The 23,330-nt window shown below is 35.6% G+C and overlaps 1 protein-coding gene across 1 annotated transcript in view; it reads left to right on the forward strand.

Moving 5' to 3' along the window:
• The window catches only part of ACSS3 (acyl-CoA synthetase short chain family member 3), a 256,797-nt gene that overhangs the window by 133,537 nt on the left and 99,930 nt on the right, over positions 1 to 23,330 (forward strand). The window contains exon 8 of the mRNA XM_001372484.4: positions 13,647 to 13,798. Within this exon, the coding sequence (XP_001372521.1) occupies positions 13,647 to 13,798 (152 nt within the window). The remainder of the gene's footprint in view (positions 1 to 13,646; positions 13,799 to 23,330) is intronic.

A 23,330-nucleotide genomic window follows, 5' to 3' on the forward strand; every position in this document is an offset into this window, starting at 1 on the left:
AGGTTCCTAATTGTTTTTAGGAGAATAAGGTAAAAGGCAAAAATGAGCTGTGGGCCAGTAGTAGCTGAGTTCTTCTGAAGTGGTGAGTTCCATTTAGGATCAAGTTGCTGATGAATATTAGAAGACCAAAAAGAGGGAAAGGTCTTCTGTATGGGGAACACCTATCTGAGAAGAACTAGGATAGGTATCATTAGGGTCAAAGGAATTATCCTTCGGTCAGGTTTCTGTGACTGAGGAATCCATCAGGGAAAAAGAGATAAGTGAAATTGATCATCCAATGATCAATCCAGTCTGTAGTGAAATGATCAGGGAGGATTGTAAGATGTGAGTTCCTGATAAAGGATGTGGATCCTGACAGATCTTTTACTTTCTAAGAGTGGGCATAAGAGGTGGTCTCTAGTATGTCCCTCCTTCTCCTATCTTCCAACCAAACCACATATAGACTTATATGAGAAAAGAATTAGGAGATTCATGATAACTTCCTTCTAACATTTGAAGGGATATTTACTTGACCTTAGAGGGAAGAACTAGGATCCCTAGATAGATGTTATAAATGTGCAGACTGAGGTTCAAAAAAAAAAAAGACAAAGAAAAACTTCCTAAATTAAGTCTCCAGCAGTAGGGTTGGAGATAGTAAAATGTTGCCCATGACTAGAAGATTTCATTGTTGGTATAGATTTGGAATAAAATTAATAATTTTAATGATAACAATAATAAAGGAATATTTTCAAATATGAGCTGGATCAGATGCTCACTAAGGTCCTTTTATACTTTGATAGTTTATCATTCTGGATAAATATGGACTGGTCTGTGGAAAATGAAAAGAGCAAGTAAGGGGTTACCAAAAGACTCAAATAAATTCCAGTATTTTAAATGTGATACTTTACAGTGGAAAGGAAGAAAACAGAAACCTTATGAGTTTCCCGAACAACAAATCAGGCAGCTACTAAGATGTACTAGGAATAGACTTCATTGGTGATTTCATTGGCTCAGAGAGCTCCCAGAAAGGAATTCTCTTTACCAAAGCAATCCAGTGACTTCCTTGCAATTTATATTATTAGAGAGTTGTCATTGGCACCAACAGGTTAAGTGACTTAACCTAAAGTCACGCCACCTATATTTATCAGAGATGGAATTTGAACTGAGATCTTCATTCTGAAGCAAACTATTATAGCCTTCTGCTTCTTACTTGTGGGACTGAATTAGAAATCTTCTACATATTTTGCATAACAGATCAGGAAGTATCTGCTTTAACAACTGATCCTTTTTATCTTGAAGAGTTGTTGTGCCAGAAAAATAATCATTCCTTTCTTGAGGGTGAATTTAGATATTTCTTGAGCCAGGGAAGAATAATTGACAAATGAGGTTTCTTTTCCAAGGAAGCTGTTGATTTTATTGTTTTAACACACTCTGTGTTTAATCATTAATGCTAGTGGAGGGTAGTACCAATATAGATTTTTTTAAAAAGGAAGCCATAAATGGAATGTATAATTTCCTCCTTTCCTAAAAGCAGATTGTTATTATTATTACCAAGAGTTGTCTCGTGGCTTAATGGATAGAGTCTTGCAGACCTTGGGGAAAATCAGTTAACCTCCCTTGATCTCAGTTTCTTCATGTATCAGAAGAGGGAGTTGCTCTGCTCTGGTTGAAGGAATTTTCTCCAAATCAGAATTTTAGACACTCCTCCATCTTCAATAACATTAGCTAGCTAGGTGGTTGGGGAAGGTAGCCAGGGACCACCCTGGATAGTGATAGGATGGTCTAATTTCAAAATTAATCAAAGGCAATTTCAAAATTAAGCAAAGACATGGAGAAGGCATGTGTAGATATATAATAATATTATTAACGATAGGTATCTAATGCTTCCCAAAATTGTTACAAAATCTTGGACTATGGGAGTTGGGAGGGACATTAACTCTCATGCAATTCAACCCATATACAAAAGGTATCTACCCTGTAACATATGAAAAGTAAAGAAGGGACATCCACTCCTCTTGAGCTTCTCTCTCTCTCTCTCTCTCTCTCTCTCTCTCTCTCTCTCTCTCTCTCTCTCTCTCTCTGTCTCTCTCGATTCTGTCCTCCTTTCTCTCTTTCCTTGTCTCTTGCCCCATTCTTTGGCCCTCTCTTTTTTTCACTTGTTTTCCCTATTCTTCTGATTCACTCTATCTTTTCCTCTCTGTTTAAATTACTCTGTCTTTCTCACAGTCTGTCTCTGTCTCTAATTCTCAGTTTCTTTTTCTGTCCCCCCCGCCCCTCCCAGTGGGTTATAATTCCAAATGCAGTGCAACATAAAGGATAAGATACTGGACTTGGAACCAGGAAGATCCAAGTTCAAATCCTGCTTCTGACATTTACTAACTTTGGACAAATCATTTAAGTGACTCTCTTTTTCTACCGATATCTCATTTGTAACCCGAGGTCTGAAGGTTCTTCTTATTCTATATTCATAATATGTGAAATATATTCTGAATAAAAAATATTTGTTCTTCAGTCATCTTTTCTAGTTCCCAATATTTAGTGATATTCAGGTATTCTTAGTAGTTTGATACCACTTTTACATTGGAAGAGAAGTAAAGATCTTACTTAATTCTTAACCTGGGATCTGTGTACTTAAAATATGTGTTTATAAATGTATGTGCGCACACACACACACACACATATATATTTCAATATAATTGGCTTCCTTCAAAATTGTATTTATGTTATATTAAGCTTTTAAAAGCATCATTCTGGGGAGGACTCCATAGGCTTTCCCAGATTACAAAAGAGATCTGTGACACACAAAATGTTAGGAAGCCCTATTTCACTAATGGAGCCATGATGTGGATATTCCCTACCTTACTACAAATGTTGGTCCAGCCATGCCCTTTCATCCTGCATGACTCTTGTCTGTGCCCTCCAAAAAATACTCCATGGATGGCTTAATTGTTGAATCATTAGTTATACTGGAACAATTCTATGGGGAATTTAACTTTGCCCTCTCATTTTACAGATGAAGAAAATGAGTCACAGAAAGATGAAATATTTCCCTCAGGTTACATAAATAGTGTATGCTAGGGATTAGACCTGGCATTCAAAACTCAGAGCTTCTGTCTCCAAACCTGGCTCTTAATTTAAAAAATATTCATAGATACCACCATAATACTAGGAGCAGCTAGATTCCAAGCCTGGCATCAGAAAGACTCATCTCTTTGAGTTTAAATCTGATCTCAGATACTTAATAGCAATGTGACCCTGAGAAAGTCACAACCTTGTTTGTCTCAGTTTGCTCATCTGTAAAATGAGATGGAGAAGGAAATGCCAAATTCCTATGGCACATTTTCCAAGAAAACCCCAAATGGGGTTACTGAGAGTTGGGCATGACTGAAATAACGGAACAGCAACCATCAAAACATTAGAATTCTATTATATCCTATTTTTGCTGCATTGGAGCAGGGGGGTTAGATGGGCTTGTCATTAAGATTCTGAATGACTTTTTGGCCATCCTTTGCATGTAAGTCATCATTGGTCACATTTTGCAGTTTATTGACTCTAATCCTGTATATTACATTTGGTAAGCTTTATTGTGATCTTCCTTAAGGTGTACTGTGATTCAGAGTCAGAGAGCACCCCCTAGAGAATACTGATGCTTCTACTTCATGTTACTCAATATCACTTCATATAAATCTTCCCAAGTTTCTCTGAAACCATCCTCTTTTACCATTTCTTAGAGCACAATAGTATTCCATCACAACATATTTTATAATATATTCAGTCATTGATAAGCTAATGAGAACTTTTGTTTCTAATTCTTTGTCATTACAAAAAAAAAGCAACTCCAAATATGTACCACATACGAGACCTTTTCCTTTTTCCTTTGTACTCTTTGGTGTATAGATCAATGTATTACTGAGTAAAAGGGTTTAGACATTTGGGGGCCATTCTTTCAAATTGCTTCTTAAAATGTGGATGTACAAATTCACATTTCCACCAGTCAAGAGGGCAGTTTATGCTATAACAATAATATTATTAAAATTATTAAAAATATTATAAAATATAAAAATAATATTATAAAAATAAAATTATAAAAACATTATAAAATTATAAAAATATTTTAAAATCAATATAAAAATATTGAATAACTTAAGAGATATAATTAGTACAAAGGACAATAATTTCAAAAGACCCATGATGAAACACACTACTTAATCTGTCAGAGGAAAGAGGGACTCAGGGTACAGAATGGGATGCATTTTTAGGGGTCATGGCCAAAGTGGAGATTTCTTTTCCTTGTCTATCCATATTTATTACGAAGTTTTATTTTCCTTTTTCTCAGTAGTGGAGCAGAGGAAGAAGGAGAGAAGATAGATTTTTGTTGATTTTTTAAATCAAATTAAATTTTAAAAAAAAGAGAATATTGGGACTTTAAAAATGGATTTTTTTAAAATCAGAAAGCAACTTGTAATCACTGAAAGAATTTTATGATTTCCCAAGTGCACTCTTGCCCCTCAATCTTGGGCATGGATTATTGTCTATCTGGGGTACCTGCCAAAGATATTTGTGTTGCTGTATTAACTGGATGGACATGATTAAGGGCCATTTGAGGCTTTTATCTGTTGAGTGGGTGGTCATAGCCAAATAATTCCTTGTGTAATTGCCAACCTGCTCATCATAAACTTCTTTGTACTTAGCAAGACTGGTCCTTGAAGAGTAGATAGAAGGTATAACTGGAGAAATAATCAAAGCTTTCCATTTCAGTAGAAGCTTTTGGCTAAACATTTAACTTTAATGATAAATTAACATGGTTTTAAAAAGCCAAAAAAAAAATCAAATCACCTCTCATGTATATAGCCACATGGAACACAGTTCCTTTATTACTAGCAGAAGTGTTATTTTAACTTGTACAAGAATATTCATAGCTGCGCTTTTTGTGGTGGCCAAAAACTGGAAAACGAGGGGATGCCCTTCAATTGGGGAATGGCTGAACAAATTGTGGTATATGTTGGTGATGGAATACTATTGTGCTAAAAAGAATAATGAACTGGAGGAATTCCATGGAGACTGGAACAACCTCCAGGAAGTGATGCAGAGCGAAAGGAGCAGAACCAGGAGAACATTGTACACAGAGACTAATACACTGTGATATAATCGAACGTAATGGACTTCTCTACTAGTAGCAATGCAATGATCCAGAACAATGTGGAGGGACTTATAAAAACGAACACTATCCACATCCAGAGGAAAAACTTTGGAAGTAGAAAAACTGAAGAAAAACAACTGCCAGATCACATGGGTTGATGAGTATATGATAGGGGATGTAGACTCAAGATCACCCTAGTGCAAATATCAATAATATGGAAATAGGTCTTGAAATAATAAGGAAATGGTAAATGACACATGTAAAACCCAGAGGAATTGCACATCAGCTACAGGAGGGGGTTGGGCGGGAGGGGAGGGAAAGAACATGATTCTCATAACCAGGGGAAAATATCCTAAATTTACTAATTAAATAAAAAAATTTTTAAGTGTTACTTTATAATGTAGGTGCCCCCAATATCACATTACTAAAAGTTCATATATTATCTTTTTCACAGGAGATCAAGCTCCCCTAAACTATTATCTCAGCTCTCTTGTTTTTTTTTTTTTTGAGAAATATTGTCTGAAGGACTTATTCTGATTTAACAATTAACTAAATGGTTTTTACAACTTACAGACAAGTATGTCAAAGTACTAAAGGACCTACCTAGGATGTGACAGAGATGGAAATATTTTTTAACTTCTGTAGACTTAAAAGAGATAATGAAAGAGTGATGTATTCAAAATAATAAAATTCAGACGTAAACTATAAGTATTTCTGGTTGGGTTGTAACTACTAGCTTTATTATATCAGGTCAATCTATTGACTCATATAAGGAAAAAGAAATAAGGTATTGATTTATAGGAACAGTAAGCTGTGAAATAACTTTTGTGTAATGACGTTTCTTGGAATAACTGTGATAAATAATTGTTTCACACAGCTATGTATTTTGTGTGTGTGTGTGTGTCTATTTGAAGACAGAAAGAGAAGGAACAAGGAAGGAAATTAGAAAGGAGGGAAGAGAGAGCAAAAGAATGTTCGTGTATCATCTCCTTTGACTGTCTTTTCCAACTCCTGCTCACACTGCCAGGGTTTGTTCTCAGAGAGTAGCTGATTGCTGATTCTAGGGGGTTACTCTGAGGAAAGTGGGGCTTCAAATTCTCTCCATCCAGTAGGTTGCTGACTGATTAACAAATGGCCAGCCAGAGTTAATTAATAATTACAAATATGTGTTTATTGAGTTGGTCTAGCAAAAAGGGTTAGCCCCCAAACCGTCTTACATTCTCTTTTCAGACAAGATTTCTGGGTAGAATGGACTCAAATTTAGAGACTATGTGGGGCCAAAGGGCAAACTCATAGTTCTTGAGTTTTGGAAACTTTTTTCTCCCTTGAATTTCTCCTTAAGTGTATTTCTCTATTGGGCTGCCATTTGCTGGGGTCATTTCTCTTGCAGAGTTCTGAAACTAGACTTTCTCAGTATATATAGATTGTCTTCATTGTGTCAGCTGCCAACATGGATATTGCCATCACCTACTGCTTCAGAGAACACTACTGCTGACACTAATGGGTAGTTCAAATATTCCAGCCTTTTAGAGTTTGCAAATTTGACCTTCTGAAGTTCACAAGGTTATTTTTCTGGCCAGGGAAGGGAGATCCCACTAGAATCCCTCTTTCCCAAACCCTGCTGCCCTCCAGTATAAGTGCAAGAGGTCTGTCTATTCCGGATGTTCTGGAAGCTTGATTGCTTTTCTACTTATATCTCTCTTCTGGTATATAAAAGTCCAAGAAGTGTGTCTAATTCTTTCAGTGCATCTTAATACATCTCTGTGGCATCATCTTATTTCATCTACTGCATTGAAAGCACTCCAGTCCTCTCAAATTCATTGATTTATTTGCACCTACTTAATGCCTTTGGGTAATAGAATTCATTAGTAGAAAGAAGTGAAGTGGGGAAGAGAGAAAAGAAAGAAGAAATGAATAAAGGAAGGAAACTAGGAAAGAGAGAAGAGCCAAGGAAAGGAAGAAACATAAGTACATATAATCAGGGTCATAGGGTTTTGGTCAAGAAGAGATGTTAATGATACTCTACTCTCACAGGTGACGAAACTCTTAAATGAAGAGGGCAGTTATTCAAGAGTACAGGGAGTAAATCAATTTACTATTCTAAGTAGGTTGGGAGGGAAATGTTGGTCTACTTAAAATGGTGATTGGGCTTATATGATGGAGGATAAAGAGTAATCATTTTATATTTAACACTTGATCATTCATTTAATTGTGTCTGATTCTTCATGACAACATTTGGTATTTTCTTGGCAAAGATCTTGGAGTGATTTGCCATTTCCCTCTCCAGCTCATTTAAAAGATGAGAAAACTGAGGCAAACAAGATTAAGTGACTTGCCCAGGGTCACACAGCCAGTAAGTTACTGAGACCATATTTGACTTCATGAAGTTCATGAATTCTTCTTGATTCCAGGCCTGGCACTCTACCTGCCACATCATCTAGATGCCTATGGACTTAAAGCATCTGAATGTCAACTATTTACAGCTTTGAGCAAGAAACTTAATCATTTTCCTCGGCTACAAAATTGTCTCTAAGATCTCTTCCAAATTTAGATTTATGATTCAAACATATAACCCACTTCTCATTTCACTTTCATTTCCATGTGGTTTCCATGTAATCTGTATTTCAAGACATAACTTTTTACTGATGAAAGATGCTTGCAATTGATTTAGCTTAGACGTGGGAAGGAGTAGGAGTGATGAGAATGGCTAGACATAATAGAGATTAGATTTTGTAGGGATGGCTGAGATCAACATGGATTTGTTGTTAGAATATCTTCAAATCTAATACTTTTTAAATATCTATTTTCCATTAACATATTAATATAGATTAGTGTTTATCTGAAAGGGGTCAATCACTTAATATCTCAGTGTCCCAGGAAACAATAGAAATAAATATTGTAGGATAGTTGCCTATTTCATTTGATAAAGGAAGTTGCCTTGTCTGGGAGTTCTCTATGCTGATGATCATAATTAACTAAATACAAATACCAATTTAGGTATAAAATATGTGCCTTTACAAATTATGCATCATGCTAGAATCTTTACGCTACACATTTAATTTGATTAGGAATATTATTTTCATTTGGATGTTTCAGCAAAATTACTTTCCTGACATCCTTTTTTTGGGGGGGGTGTTTTTTATTTAGGCATGAACTTTTTAAAATTCTTTTTTATTTATATTTTTTTCTTCCTCTCTTTTCCCCTACCCATTGAAAAGGCAAGAAAAAACAAGCCCCATTATTAATATGTATTCTTATACAAAACAATTTTCTGCATTGGCCATGTCAGAAAAAGGGAAGAAAGTAGGAAAGAAAGAAAAAATAAAATAAAATATTATCCAGTCTATACTTTGAATCCATATTAATCCATAGTTCTTTATCTGGAGGTAGGTAGTATATTTAATCATGAGTTCTTCAAAATTGTGATTGGTTATTATGTTGATTAGAGTTCTAAAGTCTTTCCAAGTTGATTTTCTTTGCAATAAGGCTGTCACTGTATTAATTTTCCTCTTGGTTAACTCTGTACAAGTTCATATAAGTCTCCAATTTTTTCTGAAACCATCCCCTATATCATTACTTATACTGCAATAGTATTCATTCACATTCATATACCACAACTTGTTCAGTTATTTTCCAATTGATGGATATCCTCACAGATTTCAGTTCTTTGCTACCACAAAATGAGCTGTTATGAATATTTTTGTAAATTTGGGCCCTTTTTCTCATTCTTTTTTTAAAAGCCTTATCTTTGGTATTATTAATACTGTCCATTGGTTCCAAGAGAGAAGAGTAGTAAGGGCTAGACAATGAGGGCTAAGTGATTTGTCCAAGGTTACACAGCTAGGAACTCTATGAGTTCACACTCGAACCCAAGACCTCCCATCTCTAAGCCTGTCTCTCAATTCACTGAGCCACCTAGCTCCCCCTCATTTTTCTAATTTTTGGTGAAGTAGAGCATTTTTTTTCAGATTCCTTTGGCAGTTTTGATTTCTTCTGAAAATTTTGATTCATATTCTTTGACTATTAACATATATATGAATTAAGGAATGATTCATATTCTTATGATATTCCTTTAGTTCTCTATATAATTTTAAAAGATATCTTTACAGAGGAAGTTTCTGAAAATAATTTTCTCCCAGTTTACTTTCTTCTAATTTTAGCTGCATTTGGTTTTGTTTGTACAAAACCTCTTTAACTCTATATAATCAAAATCAACCATTTTACATTTTTTTGAACATATCAGCCTACTGTTTGATCATGAACTCTTCCCCTGTACATAGATCTGACAGGTAACTTTTCCTCCTCTCTACTAATTTGCTTATGATATCACCTTTTAAGGCTATATCAGATATGCATTTTGAGCTTATCTTGATATATAATATGAGATATTGGTCTATGCCCAATTTCTTCCAAAGTACCTTCCACTTTTCTCAAGTTTCTTGCCCTAGGAATTGAGATCTTTGAGTTTATTAAACATTAGACTGCTATGCTCATTTGTGTCTCAGTATGTGCCTAATCTCACTGATTTTACTGATTTCACTTCTTGCTCAGTACCTAGTAGTTTTTATTATTATGGCTTTGTAGTGTAGATTGAGATCTGGTTTTTATGGACCTCCTTCCTCCACATTGTTTCTTTGATTCCCTTGATATTCTTGACTTTGTTTCTCCAAATGTTTTTCTTAACTTTTTTTCTAGCTCTTTAGAATAATTCTTTGTTAGTTTGATTGGTATGTTGTGGGGAGAGAAGGAGGGTGAGATAGAGGAGAGATCTGAACTTGAAGTCACATCACTGTGGCAAGTAACTCCTGGTATAGAAACTTCCTTCCCTGATAGAGACTTGCAACTACTTTTGTAACTAAAAGGCTTCAAGAATTGCACGGAAGCCTTCTGGAATTCAGTGATTTCTTCATGCTCACACATACTATATAAAAAAGGCAGGAATTGAATCCAAATGTCTTTGACTCCCAATATGACTCTCTGCCCCCTCTCTCCAGCATGATCCTTCTTGTGGTTTCTCATCCATGTTTTAAAGCATACCACTTGATTTCCTTTGAATGTGAATTTTTATCTGAAAAGGTTCTGCTGGTCAACTTGTAAATAGAAATCCTGGCTTTCAAAATTCTTACCTTGCTGTTATACATTTGTGCCAGGAGATTAAAATCATTTCTTACTGTTGCTATGGCAAAAGTGTTTAGATGGAAATTCTCAGCAATCAAATTTATCATTCAGTGCCCCCTGGAAAGTGATTGGCGTGGGTTCTTGGCAAACCGAAAAAAGAATATTGATGTGGTTAATTTTGATTGTGGGTGGGCAGTGGGGGGTGGTTCTTTGCAATGTGGTAACTTTTTGTTTAGTTATAAAAAAACACTTATTTTTGCCATATAAGAATTAGAAAATCCTCTTAAGATGTCTTTTGTTTAATAGAGTTTAGAACTGTGCAAGTGTGTGTATATAACTCTACAAACATTTACAAGATTTTTGGTCTTTTTTGTGGGGAGGGTCTGTGATTTCATTGATATAAAAGACTCCCGATATGAAAATTGTTTTATTGTATTTATTTATCTGCAACTTTTCTTTGACTTAGTATATTAGAGAGGAACCTGAGAACTGGGAGGTTTGGTGGCCACACAGCAAGGCTTTGTCAAAGATTGGCCTTGAACCCTATCCTTTTGATTGATTCCAAAGCCAGCTTTCTATCCACTATTGATCATGTTGCCTCTCCTATATATTTGTAATAATTTAAAAATATAAGTTGTATATTAAATCATCAGTTTCCTCATTTGTAAAATGAAATGAAGAAGGAAATGGTCAACAATTCCAGTATCTAGAAAACCTTAAATCAGATCATGAAAGGTTGGACATAACTGAAATAACTGACCAACAACACATGTTGTTACAATAATTAACTTGTGGCTAAAGGAAATAAAATGGCCTTTAAGATTAAATTGGTTCCCTCCTCTTTGGTCTTTCTGAATTCATTTTAGGGGGAAAAAACCAATTATGAAATCAGTTACAGTTTCTGAGTCCGCAGTTAGGAAAATTGCTATTATTTAAGCGGGGGTTGAGCACTTTTTTAACCCTAAATTTCTATCTCTCTTATTAACCTCTGACCTCTTCATTGTTGAGCCAACATTCAATTCATTTTGTGTGGATTATACTATAGTGTCTGTGAATAGATGGGAACCAGGAGGAGAAGTTGAAGAAAGAGTTGCCTTTTTCTTGAAACTTTCCTCAGACAGGGTCCTCTGCTTTTGTAGAATCTATTTGTAGAGCCAGTGATCCTATTGAGTACCTCCTTTGAAACAATTCAATTCTCCTTTTGCTTTTCTATACTCCTAAATATTGTGTATTGGTTCAAAGCAGAAGAGTGGTAAGGGGTATGTGAGAGGGAAAATTATGAGACTGACCATAAATTAATAATTTTTTATTATTATTAAATAATTATTTATTTTTATTTTATTTTCTTTATATATATATTATTTTATTTTTATTTATTAATTAAAATAATAATAATTATTAAATCAAAAGTAGTAGGGGAAAAAGATAGAAAATAGGATATATGCATATATGGATATATAAGTATATATATATATACATATATATATATATGTTAAACTTATCTTTGCAATATAGCTTGCTATTCTGTGGCTGACATTAGGGTCCCCTAGCTAAGCTCACAGTGAAGTCCAGCCAACAACAAACACAGAAGAGAAAAGACTGAAATCTGCTCTTACCTTGGTTTAACACACCTTTTCTCTGCCCACTACCTCTTACACACCATATATTGGGAGCGAATTGTTGCTTTCTATTTTTCCTGGGCTACCCAGAGGGGAAGTCCAGGGCACAGTGCAGGGGACATCTTCCTGCCCCTTATCTCATGATCTCTTGACTCAATTGCTGCCTTTTTCTGGCTGTAATTTCCTTCACACACAATCTTTGACTCCTGGTCGAGTAGTCAACAGGAGATGAGGTCATCTACACACCCCAGATAAAGAGGGGAAGGTAAATTTCTTTTGCATAGTATAAGAATAGAATTATAGAAAGATAAACTTTGATAATGTTAAATTTAAGAATATTGGATGCTGTCTCCAGAGCTACTAGCATGAGCCCATTCCAAGAATCCTGGAAGGAATCTTGGAATGTACAGAGAGCTGGAGGAAGTTGTTTGAGTGAACAGCTGTAACATCCTGTCCTGAGCTGGGAGAGGAAGGCTACTGCTCTCTTCTGAATGTTTCCTACCTCAACCTTATGTGGGAGAAGAAAACTGTGAACTGCCTGTTTCACTGGAGAGAAGATCTTATCGAAGATCTATCTATATCTGCTGTTGTACCAACTCTGCCTAAGAGAGTTTTTATCTGGAGATCCTGCTTGGTGGGCTCTGATGGTTTACCTCAGAGCCATACTCAGCTCTGAATGAACTCAGTCATCTTGGGTTCATTCTTAGTAAATTTGGAGACACTTCTGAGATATATAATTAAACCAACAACTGAGGATTGTAGTTAGGTAGATCAGAAAATGTTTTGGTGGGGAGTTAGCTAGAGTCAGGGAGAAATAGTGTAGCCTGACGACCAGAAGACTCTATTGTGAGATGGACGTATATTGAAAGTTTGGAGTTTTAGGACTTTGAATCAGGGCATCTTTGTGTTTTAATCGTCATATTTTACCCTTGATTTCCAAATAAACAAAAATACTTTTATACAAATCAGTCTCCAGGGCTTGTTTGTGCTGGCCCAGTGAAGGAAAGTTCACTTTGCCTTCCTTTCACAATAGGCAACTGAGATACTTACAGACAGTCAAATAAGTATCTAACCCAGTTTCCCATAGTGGATATCACCATCTATGCACATTATTTCTTCAATAGGTATGCAGTAAGGGTTAAGTGACTTGCCTAGAGTCACACAGCTAGGAAGCCCAGGACTTCTCGTCCCCAGTCCTGGTCCTCAATCCACTGAGCCACCTACTTGTCTTCTCTCTTCCCTTTTTTATTTATCATTGGTGTCCTGGAAAGTCACATCCTCCAAACTCTAGAAAAACCTCTCCATACTAGCTAACTCCATCCTTTTATACCCAACCAAGAGCATATAACAAAATTCCTTACCTCCCACTGGGTTCCATTTCACTTCATCCAATGGCTTTGATAGCCTTTGCAATACTTAATCTATGACTTTTTGGTTGATCAAGATATGTTCTTACTCAGGTAATGCATCAAAGTTAAATGCGGTAGAGGAGATTTTCAGCTTACCTTTACATACATTATGTCTATAGTATTTTTAAGCTTTACAAAGTGCTTTCCTTACAGTAGTCCTGTGGGGTGGGTAGGTTGCATTTATTTGGGTTATGTGACTTGATGGAAGAACTATGGAATCTTTTAAACATCAAGTGAACAACCAGCACCACCACCACCAATCTCCAGATGTGTTCAAAGCTGGTTCTTTATTGATATTCCTGTTAAGTGCACAAGTCTTGAACTGTCAAGAAAATAGGAGATATTTTTATCCAGTGACATTTTTAATTCATCTCATTGTAGGGGAAGCCCGTGGGAACGCCAGATGCTGGGGCTTACTTCCGTGTGCTCTCGGAGCATGGAGTGGCCGCCTTGTTTACAGCACCGACTGCAATTAGAGCCATCCGTCAACAGGACCCTGGGGCAGCCCTGGGGAAGAAGTACTCTTTGACAAGGTGAACTGAGGATATTGGGGCATGTCGCATTCGAAACTTAGATGTGAATCAGTGAAAGGGTTTGCTCTGGGGATCTCCACTACCTCTACGGGTGGTGCTAAAATATTCTGAATGTTATTAGGAATGACTCTCCGGGAGCTAGCATCAAAATAGAAGAGGGAAGTATGAATAGCAAACTGTTTGGTGGGGTTGTTTCATATAATATTACCCCTTCATATAATATAATTTTAATATGAGTTGGAAGTTAACACTCAAATTCTAATGTCCATTTATAGTAGTGTTTAGCCTTTGGCTGACTTTTTTTTTTGGGGGGGGGGAGGTTCAGGGACCTCAGATAGGCCAAGTGAGTTGCAAAAAGAATTCCCATTTTAACATAACCAAGGAATCATTCAGGTCCTGGTTAAAGACCTCCACAGAGAGGGAATCTATCACTCCTTGAGACAGTCTTTTCCACTCTGGGACAGCCCTAATTATAAGGTAGTTTGTTTTTTTTCCCCTAACATTAAATCTACATTTGACCCTATACAATTTCCATTTTTTGCTTTTGGTACCCAAGAGAATCAGTCTAGCCCTTCCTTCATATTGCAGCCCTTCAAATATTTGATGAGAGCTATGAAATCCCCTCCTAAAACTTGTCTTCTCCAGGAAAAATTAAATGGATCTTTATGTGACAGAGCCCTTCATCATCCTGATTGTCCTGCTCTGGACCCTTTCTCTTCTTATCAATATTATTCTTAAACCATGGAAACATTCTATTAAAGCACCAAGTAAAACATAATCTACTATTACTTTTACTACTATTACTACTGTTATTTCTACTACTAATATTACTACTCTTACTATTATTACTTTTACTACTACTATTATTACTATTATTGTTACCATTATTACTACTGATATTGCCCTCACTAATTCTATTACCATTACTATTACAACAAATGCTACTTTTAGTATTAATACTGCTACTGTTACTACTAATACTCTTATTCTTTCTACTACTACTATTACTGATGAATAGTACAATCAAGGAGGAAGAGTAATAATAATGATAACGAAAATGATAGCCACTCTAGAGTGGGAGAATGCTGTATTGGTCAGAGCCAGAAAGATCTAGGTTCATGTCATGCTTCTGACTCATACCCCAGCTGTGTGATCTTGGGCAAGTCACTTAAACTCTTAGTGGATTAATCATCTTTCTAAGACTATAAGTTACAGAGAAGGTACCGACTTGCATTGGGAGCTTCCTCATATGGAATTTTCATACACTGGTTAAATCACAAATCCAGTACCTACCCTTAAACCATGGAAAAAAGATGAGAAGAATGATGTAAGATGAAGAATAGAAACAATGGACATTTATATGGCACTTTTAAGGTCTTCAGACCTCTTAACACATATTATTATAGACTCAGAGAGGTTCAGTGACTTTTCCAGAGTTACTCCACCAGTATGTATAAAAGACAAGTCTTGAATTCTGGTCTTCCTGACTTAATAAGTTCTATACACTATACAGCATTGATCTCATTTAATGAGAAGCCCCAATTTTGTGTATGTATATACATAATTCAGATATACACACATTTGCATATGTATGTGGTTATGTATATATCTATCTTTATATATTAAAATATGAAAGGAGAATTTGCTCAGAGAAATTAATATTTGATTTAATATATTTAGATGAAATAATGAAAATCACCATCTGAATTATAAAAATTCATTCAAAGAATAGTCTTGACTACAAAGCAGGATTAGATTGCCTTTTTGTTTTCTAACAAAATACCTTGTATATATTGAATATTTTTTAGCTATTTTAGAGACTGATTTCCTCATGCATTTCAGTTTAATAATATGTACATTGAAGAGTAATTATAGCTGTTTATATCTCCAAAGTACTTTCCAAGCTTCAGTTCTCACAGCACCTCTTTTTGAAGTAAGTTATTAATATCGTAAAATGAGACAGAGAATTCAATAACTGTTTCATGTCAAAAAGATACTCACAAAATAAAATGATCTTTTAAAATCCAGACCAAAGGATTAGAATCTTTGCAGCTATATTCTAAGTAAGTGATACTGGAATAATACAGGGAATTTGGGGCAGGTAGATGGCACCATGGATAGAAGGCCAGGTCTGTAGTCAGGAAGACCTGAATTCAAATTTGGCCCCAGACATTTATTTGCTGTGTGATCCTGGACAATTCATTTAACTCTAGTTGTCTCAATTTCCACATTGATAAAATGAGCTGGAGAAGGAAATGGTAAACCATTCCAGTATTTTTGTCAAGAAAACCTCAAATGGGATAATTGTCACAACTGAAAAATGATTGACAACAACAAATAGGATATTTTGGTGACTCATCGTATGATTGGGAGATGTTAATTTGGAATGATGAAGGAAGCAAGTCCAGATGACTGGATTGATATTCAGAGAAGAATCATAGACTCAGATTAAAAGTTCAAAGCGTCTATTCTAACTGACTTATTTATTAGATGAGCCATCTGAGGCTCAAGAACTTAAGTGAATTGCCTAAGATCACACAGCTAGTATGTGACTGTGCCTAGATTTGAACCGAGGTCCTTTATTCCAAATCTAAAGCTTTTTTCTCTAAACCAGGCTGCCACTCAAGGACTGCTGTTAAAGATTAACACTAATATTTAACTCTAATCTAAAGAAGCTTGGTGGTACAGTGCCTAGAGTTAAGAATACCCAAGTTCAGATTCAGCCCCAGATACTTACTACCCATGTGCAAATCACTTTACTTTCTTCATCTCAGTTCTCTCATCTGTAAAACAAGCTGGAGAAAGAAATGGCAAGCCACTGTTGTATCTTTGCCAAGAAAACTCCAGCTAGGGTCAAAAAGAGCCAGGTACAATTAAATTACTGAACAGCAATAATATGTGATACCTTAACAGCCTCTCAAATCCTGTTTCTTAATGAGTCCCTATTTTCCCTCTTCCCTGTCAGTTTCCCAAATATAATCTTTCCCAGTCAGTGAGTTTTTTCTAAGGGATTTCTTCAAATTTAATTAGTCTGTAGACTATTGTATTGACTCTTCTGGTTGACCCCTTTTCACATATGAATGCAGAGTAAGCTAAGATTGGTATCCAGCAAAATGAAGTCATCTCATCTGATGAACTATATTGTTTCCCCCTGTAATGACTTATATTTATGTATCAACCTCACCACTTACAAGGAGGATATTTTGTCAAAGGAGGGGCTGTGTCTACTACATGGTTTTTATCTAAACTCTTCCTAAATGAACACTGTGTTAATATTTAATATTAAAATAATATAATAATTCATTATATTTATTAACACATTAAGCATACAATAAATATATTAATTTATTATTCTATTAATATATTAATATATATTAGCCTCAAATTATGAAATCATAATGCAATTATGGAACTAAAATGATAGAATAGATTTCACATGGTTATTTGCCTCCATCTCTGAGAAAATCCTGCTGCTAAATTTGTGGTCTTATTTTTAATAATCACAGTCTTATAATACCAAGATGCTTTAAAAATTTATTCATTTATTTAGAATATTTTTCCCATGGTTCCCTGATCCATGATTTTTCCCCACTTCTTTCCTCCCCACTCCTGAAGCTGACAAGCAATTCCACTGAGTTATACATGTATCATTGTTCAAAACCTATTTCTATGTTATTCATATTTGCAGTAGAGTGACTGCGAACCACGTGATCGATCATATATTTTTTCTTCTATGTTTCTACTCCCACAGTTCTTCCTCTGGATGTGGATAGTGTTCTTTCTTATAAGTCCCTCAGAATTGTCCTGGATCATTGCATTGCTGCTAGTAGACAAGTCTATTACATTCTATTGTGCCATAATGTGCCAATCTTTCTATACAATGTTCTCCTGTTTCTGCTCATTTTGCTCTGCATCACTTCCTGGAAGTTGTTCCAGTTCCCATGGAATTCCTCCACTTTATTATTCCTTTGAGCATAATAGTATTCCATCACCAACATATACCATAATTTGTTCAATCATTCCCCAATTGAAGGGCATCCCTTCATTTTCTAATTTTTTTGCCACCACAAAGAGTGCAGCTATGATTATTTTTGGACAAGTCTTTTTCCTAATTATCTCTTTGGGGTATAAACCCAGCAGCAGTGTTATGGCTGGATCAAAGAGCAGACAGTATTATACTGCCCTTTGGGCATAGTTCCAAATTGCCCTCCAGAATGGTTGGATCAATTAACAACTCCACCAGCAGCTCATTAGTGTCTCCATTTTGCCAAATGTCCTCCAACATTTATGACTTTCCTTTGCTGCCATATTGGCCAGTCTGCTAGGTGTGAGGTGGTATCTTAGAGTTGTTTTGATTTGCATTTCTCTAATCAGGAGGGATTTAGAACACTTTTTCATATCATTATTGATAGTTTTGATTTTTTCATCTGAGAACTACCGTTTCATATCCCTTGACCATTTGTCGATTGGGGAATGGCTTGATTTTTTGTAAATTTGACTCAGCTCCTTATATATTTGGGAAATTAAACCTTTGTCAGAGAGTTTTGTTATAATTTTCCCCAGTTTGTTGCTTTCCTTCTAATTTTGGTTGTGTTGGTTTGTTTGTACAAAACCTTTTTAATTTAATGTAATCTAAATAATCCATTTTACATTTTGTAATGTTCTCTCTTGCTTGGTCTTAAGTTCCTTCCTTTCCCACAGATCTAACAGGTATGCTATTCTGTGTTCACCCGATTTATTTATGATTTCATTCTTTATATTTTAGTCATTTACTCATTTTGAGTTTATCTTGGTATAGGGTGTGAGATGTTCATTCAGGCCTGATTTTTCCCATACTGTTTTCCAATTTTCTACAGTTTTTGTCAAGTAGTGAGTTCTTGTTCCAGAAGCTGAAGACTTTGGGTTTGTTCCAAGATGCTTTAAAAAAATTATCTTATTTCATTTATAAGAAGTGGTGATATGGAGGGAAGAAAATCAGCTTCATTAGGAAGACCTGGATTCAATTCATGCTTTTGACACATACTGGCTACAGTGCTATCGGCAAACCACTTAAATTTCCAGGGATTTTAGGCAACATTCTGAAATCATCAAATGTAGAACAGTTCTTGATAAGCATTAATGCAGGGAAAATTGATTCCTTAACCCAAGTTTTCCTCTAATCATTGATGAGATAAACCTGTATTCCCACTACCCTTTTCCTCAATCTCCCCAATTTATATAACCCTCTCCCCCAAAACCCAATATTAAAGTGATCTTTCATTATTTTTCTTGTTTATCCTGTACTTCTTTGATTAGTAGCACAATGAGGAGTAAACTTCTTTGACTTTAAAACTGTTGATAGTAAGTTTCTTAATTTTGGTTTATTGTGATAAATTCCTCTCTCAAACTAATTTTGTAATAGAATTAGCTTAATGCCTACTGATGATTTTTTACCAGTAAGTTACCTTGCTAATCTGTCCCATATTCCTGTACCATTTAGATTGTTTGCCAGCTGGCTTCCATTGCTGCAATTTGGATTAGATGCAATCATAGCTGGTACATTGACTTAAAAAAAAGAGAGAATTCCTCTATTTTCTCTCAGCAAATATTGTGGAAAACAGTTTTCTTAACAAAAAAATTAAAAACCTAAACATTCTTAAGTTTGATGTTCTCTTAAAACACTAAAGTTGATAGACCCTCAGTAGTATTTGAATCACAAAAGGTGTTTCAGTCAAAAAACCAGATGGAAAGACAAAAAGAAAAATTGTCAAAAATAATTTTGTTTCATTGGAAGCAGGAGATTTACAAGAGATGCACATTTGATTTTAAGTGGTTGCTTTTGGTTTCTACATTACTCCAGATTTTATCTTATTGTTTTGTTTTCTTAGTTCTATTTGTCAGACATAATTCTTCTGAATTTTGTCTCAATCAAATATTATGTGTCTTATTCTTCTGCTTTGTTTTTAGGGAGGTAGAAAATGTCACACAGAAGTCATAGAAGATAAAAGTGATGGCAAGGGGAGAATAGTTGATTCTGGGTGCTCAAAGATTATGAGAAGTTAATTCATAAAAGAGAGAGAAATAAAGAGGTAGCAGAGATTAAATTCAGAATGAATAAAGCTTTGTGAAGGATTGCACTGAGCAAAACCATCCTCTTTGGCATTTATAGATAAGGAAAGAAGACAGCAAAATGAAAAAAAAATGGAAAAGATTTACAGGGATATTTGTAATCACCATTAAGTTTCAGAGATCCTGCATGCTTAGACCTCCACATCAGAATTCTGCATTGTAAGCACTGCTTTTAGAGTCAGAGATTCTAAGTTCAAATCCTGCTTCTAATATTCATGGAACCTGTGACTTTAGAAAAATAACCTCTCTAGACCTCATGTGTAGAAGGAAAGGGATGAACTAGATGACTATTAAGGGCTCTGCCATCCCTAAAGCTTGATCCTACATGTTTATAGGGAATGTAGACTTTACACTAATGAGAACAAATAGGAAAAGCTGCTAAATTAGATCAAGTATACATAGACACAATTCACACTGGAAGTGACACAATTGAGAAGGCATTAAAGGCTTCCATGATTCACAAAATATTTGAAAGCAGGGAAAATGGCAAACAAGCGGGAAAGGTCCCAGAGCTTATGAATAATGGAGAAAAGGTGACTGACAAAGCATCAACAGCTACCAAGCTATAATGCCTATTTTCCACAACTACATACAATTTTTATGAGAATCATCTTTAAACAGTGAAGACATTCTTGATGAGGGTATTAGGAGAATACCAGGATGCTTTCAGAGGTTTTATTCTGTAGGAGATCCGATTCCCTGGTAGACATAACAGATAACTTTGTCCAACAGCCCTGTGATCATAAATGTCAGGCAAGACGTAAAGCAGAGAAGCACAATACTTGCCAAAAGTATTCACCGTGTACCCAGAGGAGTTTCGGGGCAGAGTTCAGGTTGGAGCGATATTCCCTTTAGATATCTTCTCAGTCTTGAAAAACGATAGCAAATGTGTCTTAAGTGTCCGTATGCCCATGCGTGGCAATGAATAGGTATTAAATTATCTACCTTGAGTTCTTGGAGCAAATCATTTCAAAGCTAACCAGTTGTTATAAATAGTGTCAACATAAGAACAGTTTAAAGTTGTTGCATGCCCAGGGCCTTTGGCATATAGGCACTTTAATGTTTGCTGAATTGAATTGTTAGACATGTTGAGGTTGACAGTAATTGCCCAAGTTAGAAATAGAAAGCTCCTCCAACTTATTATAATTTAATGTGGCCAGTGAAATTCTATTTTAAATGTCATGCTCTGAGGCCCTATATGAGACTTCTGCATTCAAATAACTTTTTTTTTTTTAAGAAGAATCAAAAGACCCTAACTATTTTCTAATGGAACATTTCTTACCACCTTAACTAGAGAACTGTGGCCACAACTCTATTACTCTGCAAGATACTGAGGTCATTTAGCTTACATAAATATGGATGAGCTAGGATCTGGGGCTATTTTAAGACCTTCCTTTTTTAAGGGAGGTTTGAAATGCAAGAAAGAATGGCACTTTAGTGGAACCAAAGAGAGAAATGCTGCAGGTAAGATGTTTGCCTTTAATGGCTGAAAATAACATCTGAACTTGGCTAAATAGTTTTCACTTATGAATGTTTGTTGGTTCTTAGTACAGTACAAACTCATCTATAAAGACTGTTGAGAGTCTATAACTAAACTAAGTGCATTATGGAGATAAGAGAAGTAAGGCAGATAATGAAACAATGATAGGAATTGAGTTAGAAAATATATGGCTCTGGATCTAACTGGAGAACCAAAGCAAAGTCCTGGCTCATTTGTTGTTAATTAGGCTAGTGCTAAGTAGCCATTTCTAACTAGTGTTGTGCCCTATCTTATTTCAAATATAGGATGGCTTTAAGAGGGGAAATACATGTGCACAGAGGTAGCAAATATCAATATGCATGTATATATCAACATATATTTGATTCCAACCTGGGGTTCCATTAATGTAGGCAAACCTTTCCCTGTGTGGAAACTCCCTTCACCTATGCATATTGTCAACTCACCTTCAACTTAATTGTCTTTGAGAATTGATATAGGCTCTATTTTCATTGGTAGGAGTTATTTTAGTTTATTCAATTGAGTAAATGTTTATAAAACTTCTACTATATTCTACTCACTGGGCTAAGTGCTAGAGATACAAATAAGAAAAAACAAAGACAGCTCTTGTCCTCAATGAGCTTACAGTCTAATGGGGGAAGACAGCACACAAAAGGAAGCTGGAAAGGTGATGTATGTAGATGGGAGTGGAGGTAGGGTGAGGACCAGAGAGTGTCTGGTTCCAGGGGGTTGAAACCAATCAAAAGTGTAGATGGAAAGTGGAGAGTAGGTTGCAAGTCCAAATTCCGCCATCTATAAAGGAAAGATTTGGGAAGAGTTTAATGCTTAACCTTCCAGCCCTCCAATTCCAGAGAGAAGAAGCAACTGAATGAAGGTTTTGAGTGTCCAAGTCTTAGTAGTATGATGATGAAATCTGTGTTGAAACCAAGAAGAGCTTCTGGAAAGTGGAATGTCCTCATATCTATCAGTTCATTCTCTATCCCTGTTATTATTGCTATTGCTATTATCATAGAGTCAGTATGTATTGGGGTCAGCCTCAGAGTTGGGAAGGTGTAGGTTCAGATCATGCCTCTTGATACTTACTATGTGACTCTGGGCAAGTTACTTAACTTCTGAGTACTGTGGGCAGTTCTTAAAGGCTATAAATAGAAGAGCAAGTACAGATTTGGGAGTTTCCTCACTCAAAACTTCCCTATACTAATGACATAACAGGTCTTCACTTCCCAAACCCACTAAGTCATTATCATTATTGTTGTTGTTGTTGTTATTGTTATCCTAATCATAGCGGGGAGAGGGGATAGGGGTGGGCAGATTTGATGAGAAATTACTAGCATTTTCATTTAATATCTTATGAATTTTTGCCCATTTGGCTATAAACATTGAATGATGCATTTCTTTTTTTTTAAAAATGTATTCCTATCTTTTGGCTGAATAATTGCTCATCCTGAATTATTCAAGTTTGTCCATTTCCTCATCTGGTCTCCTAATCAACTCGCTAAATCATTAATCTTTTCTAGCTTCCTCTTGCTTAATTTTCAGATGTATTTGATTGCAGTATTAGACCCAATTTTGATGAAAATGGTGAAATAACATTTTAGATTCCATAACCCTTCTGTGGAAAGTATAGTTGGAGGATGGTAGGATTTTGATGGCTTAGATTTTAGGGAAGTATATTCCAGGTGGAAGGAATAACATGAATACCAGCAGAAAATGTCCCCTCTAATGGGCAGGGAAATAAAGCTTCCTAGCTGTCTAACTCTAGGCAAGTCACTTAAACCTGATTGCTGGCTCTTGTTGCTCCTCTTTCTTAGACTTAATACTAAGTCATATGGTAAGAGTTTTGTTTTTTTAATGGAAATTGAGGATTTTATATTTGATTGTGGAGGTAAAGGAGAGCCAATGGAGTTTGCTGAACAAATAAGGGAG

Source organism: Monodelphis domestica, chromosome 5 (assembly GCF_027887165.1).
Source record: "Monodelphis domestica isolate mMonDom1 chromosome 5, mMonDom1.pri, whole genome shotgun sequence".
Lineage (NCBI taxonomy): Eukaryota > Metazoa > Chordata > Mammalia > Didelphimorphia > Didelphidae > Monodelphis > Monodelphis domestica.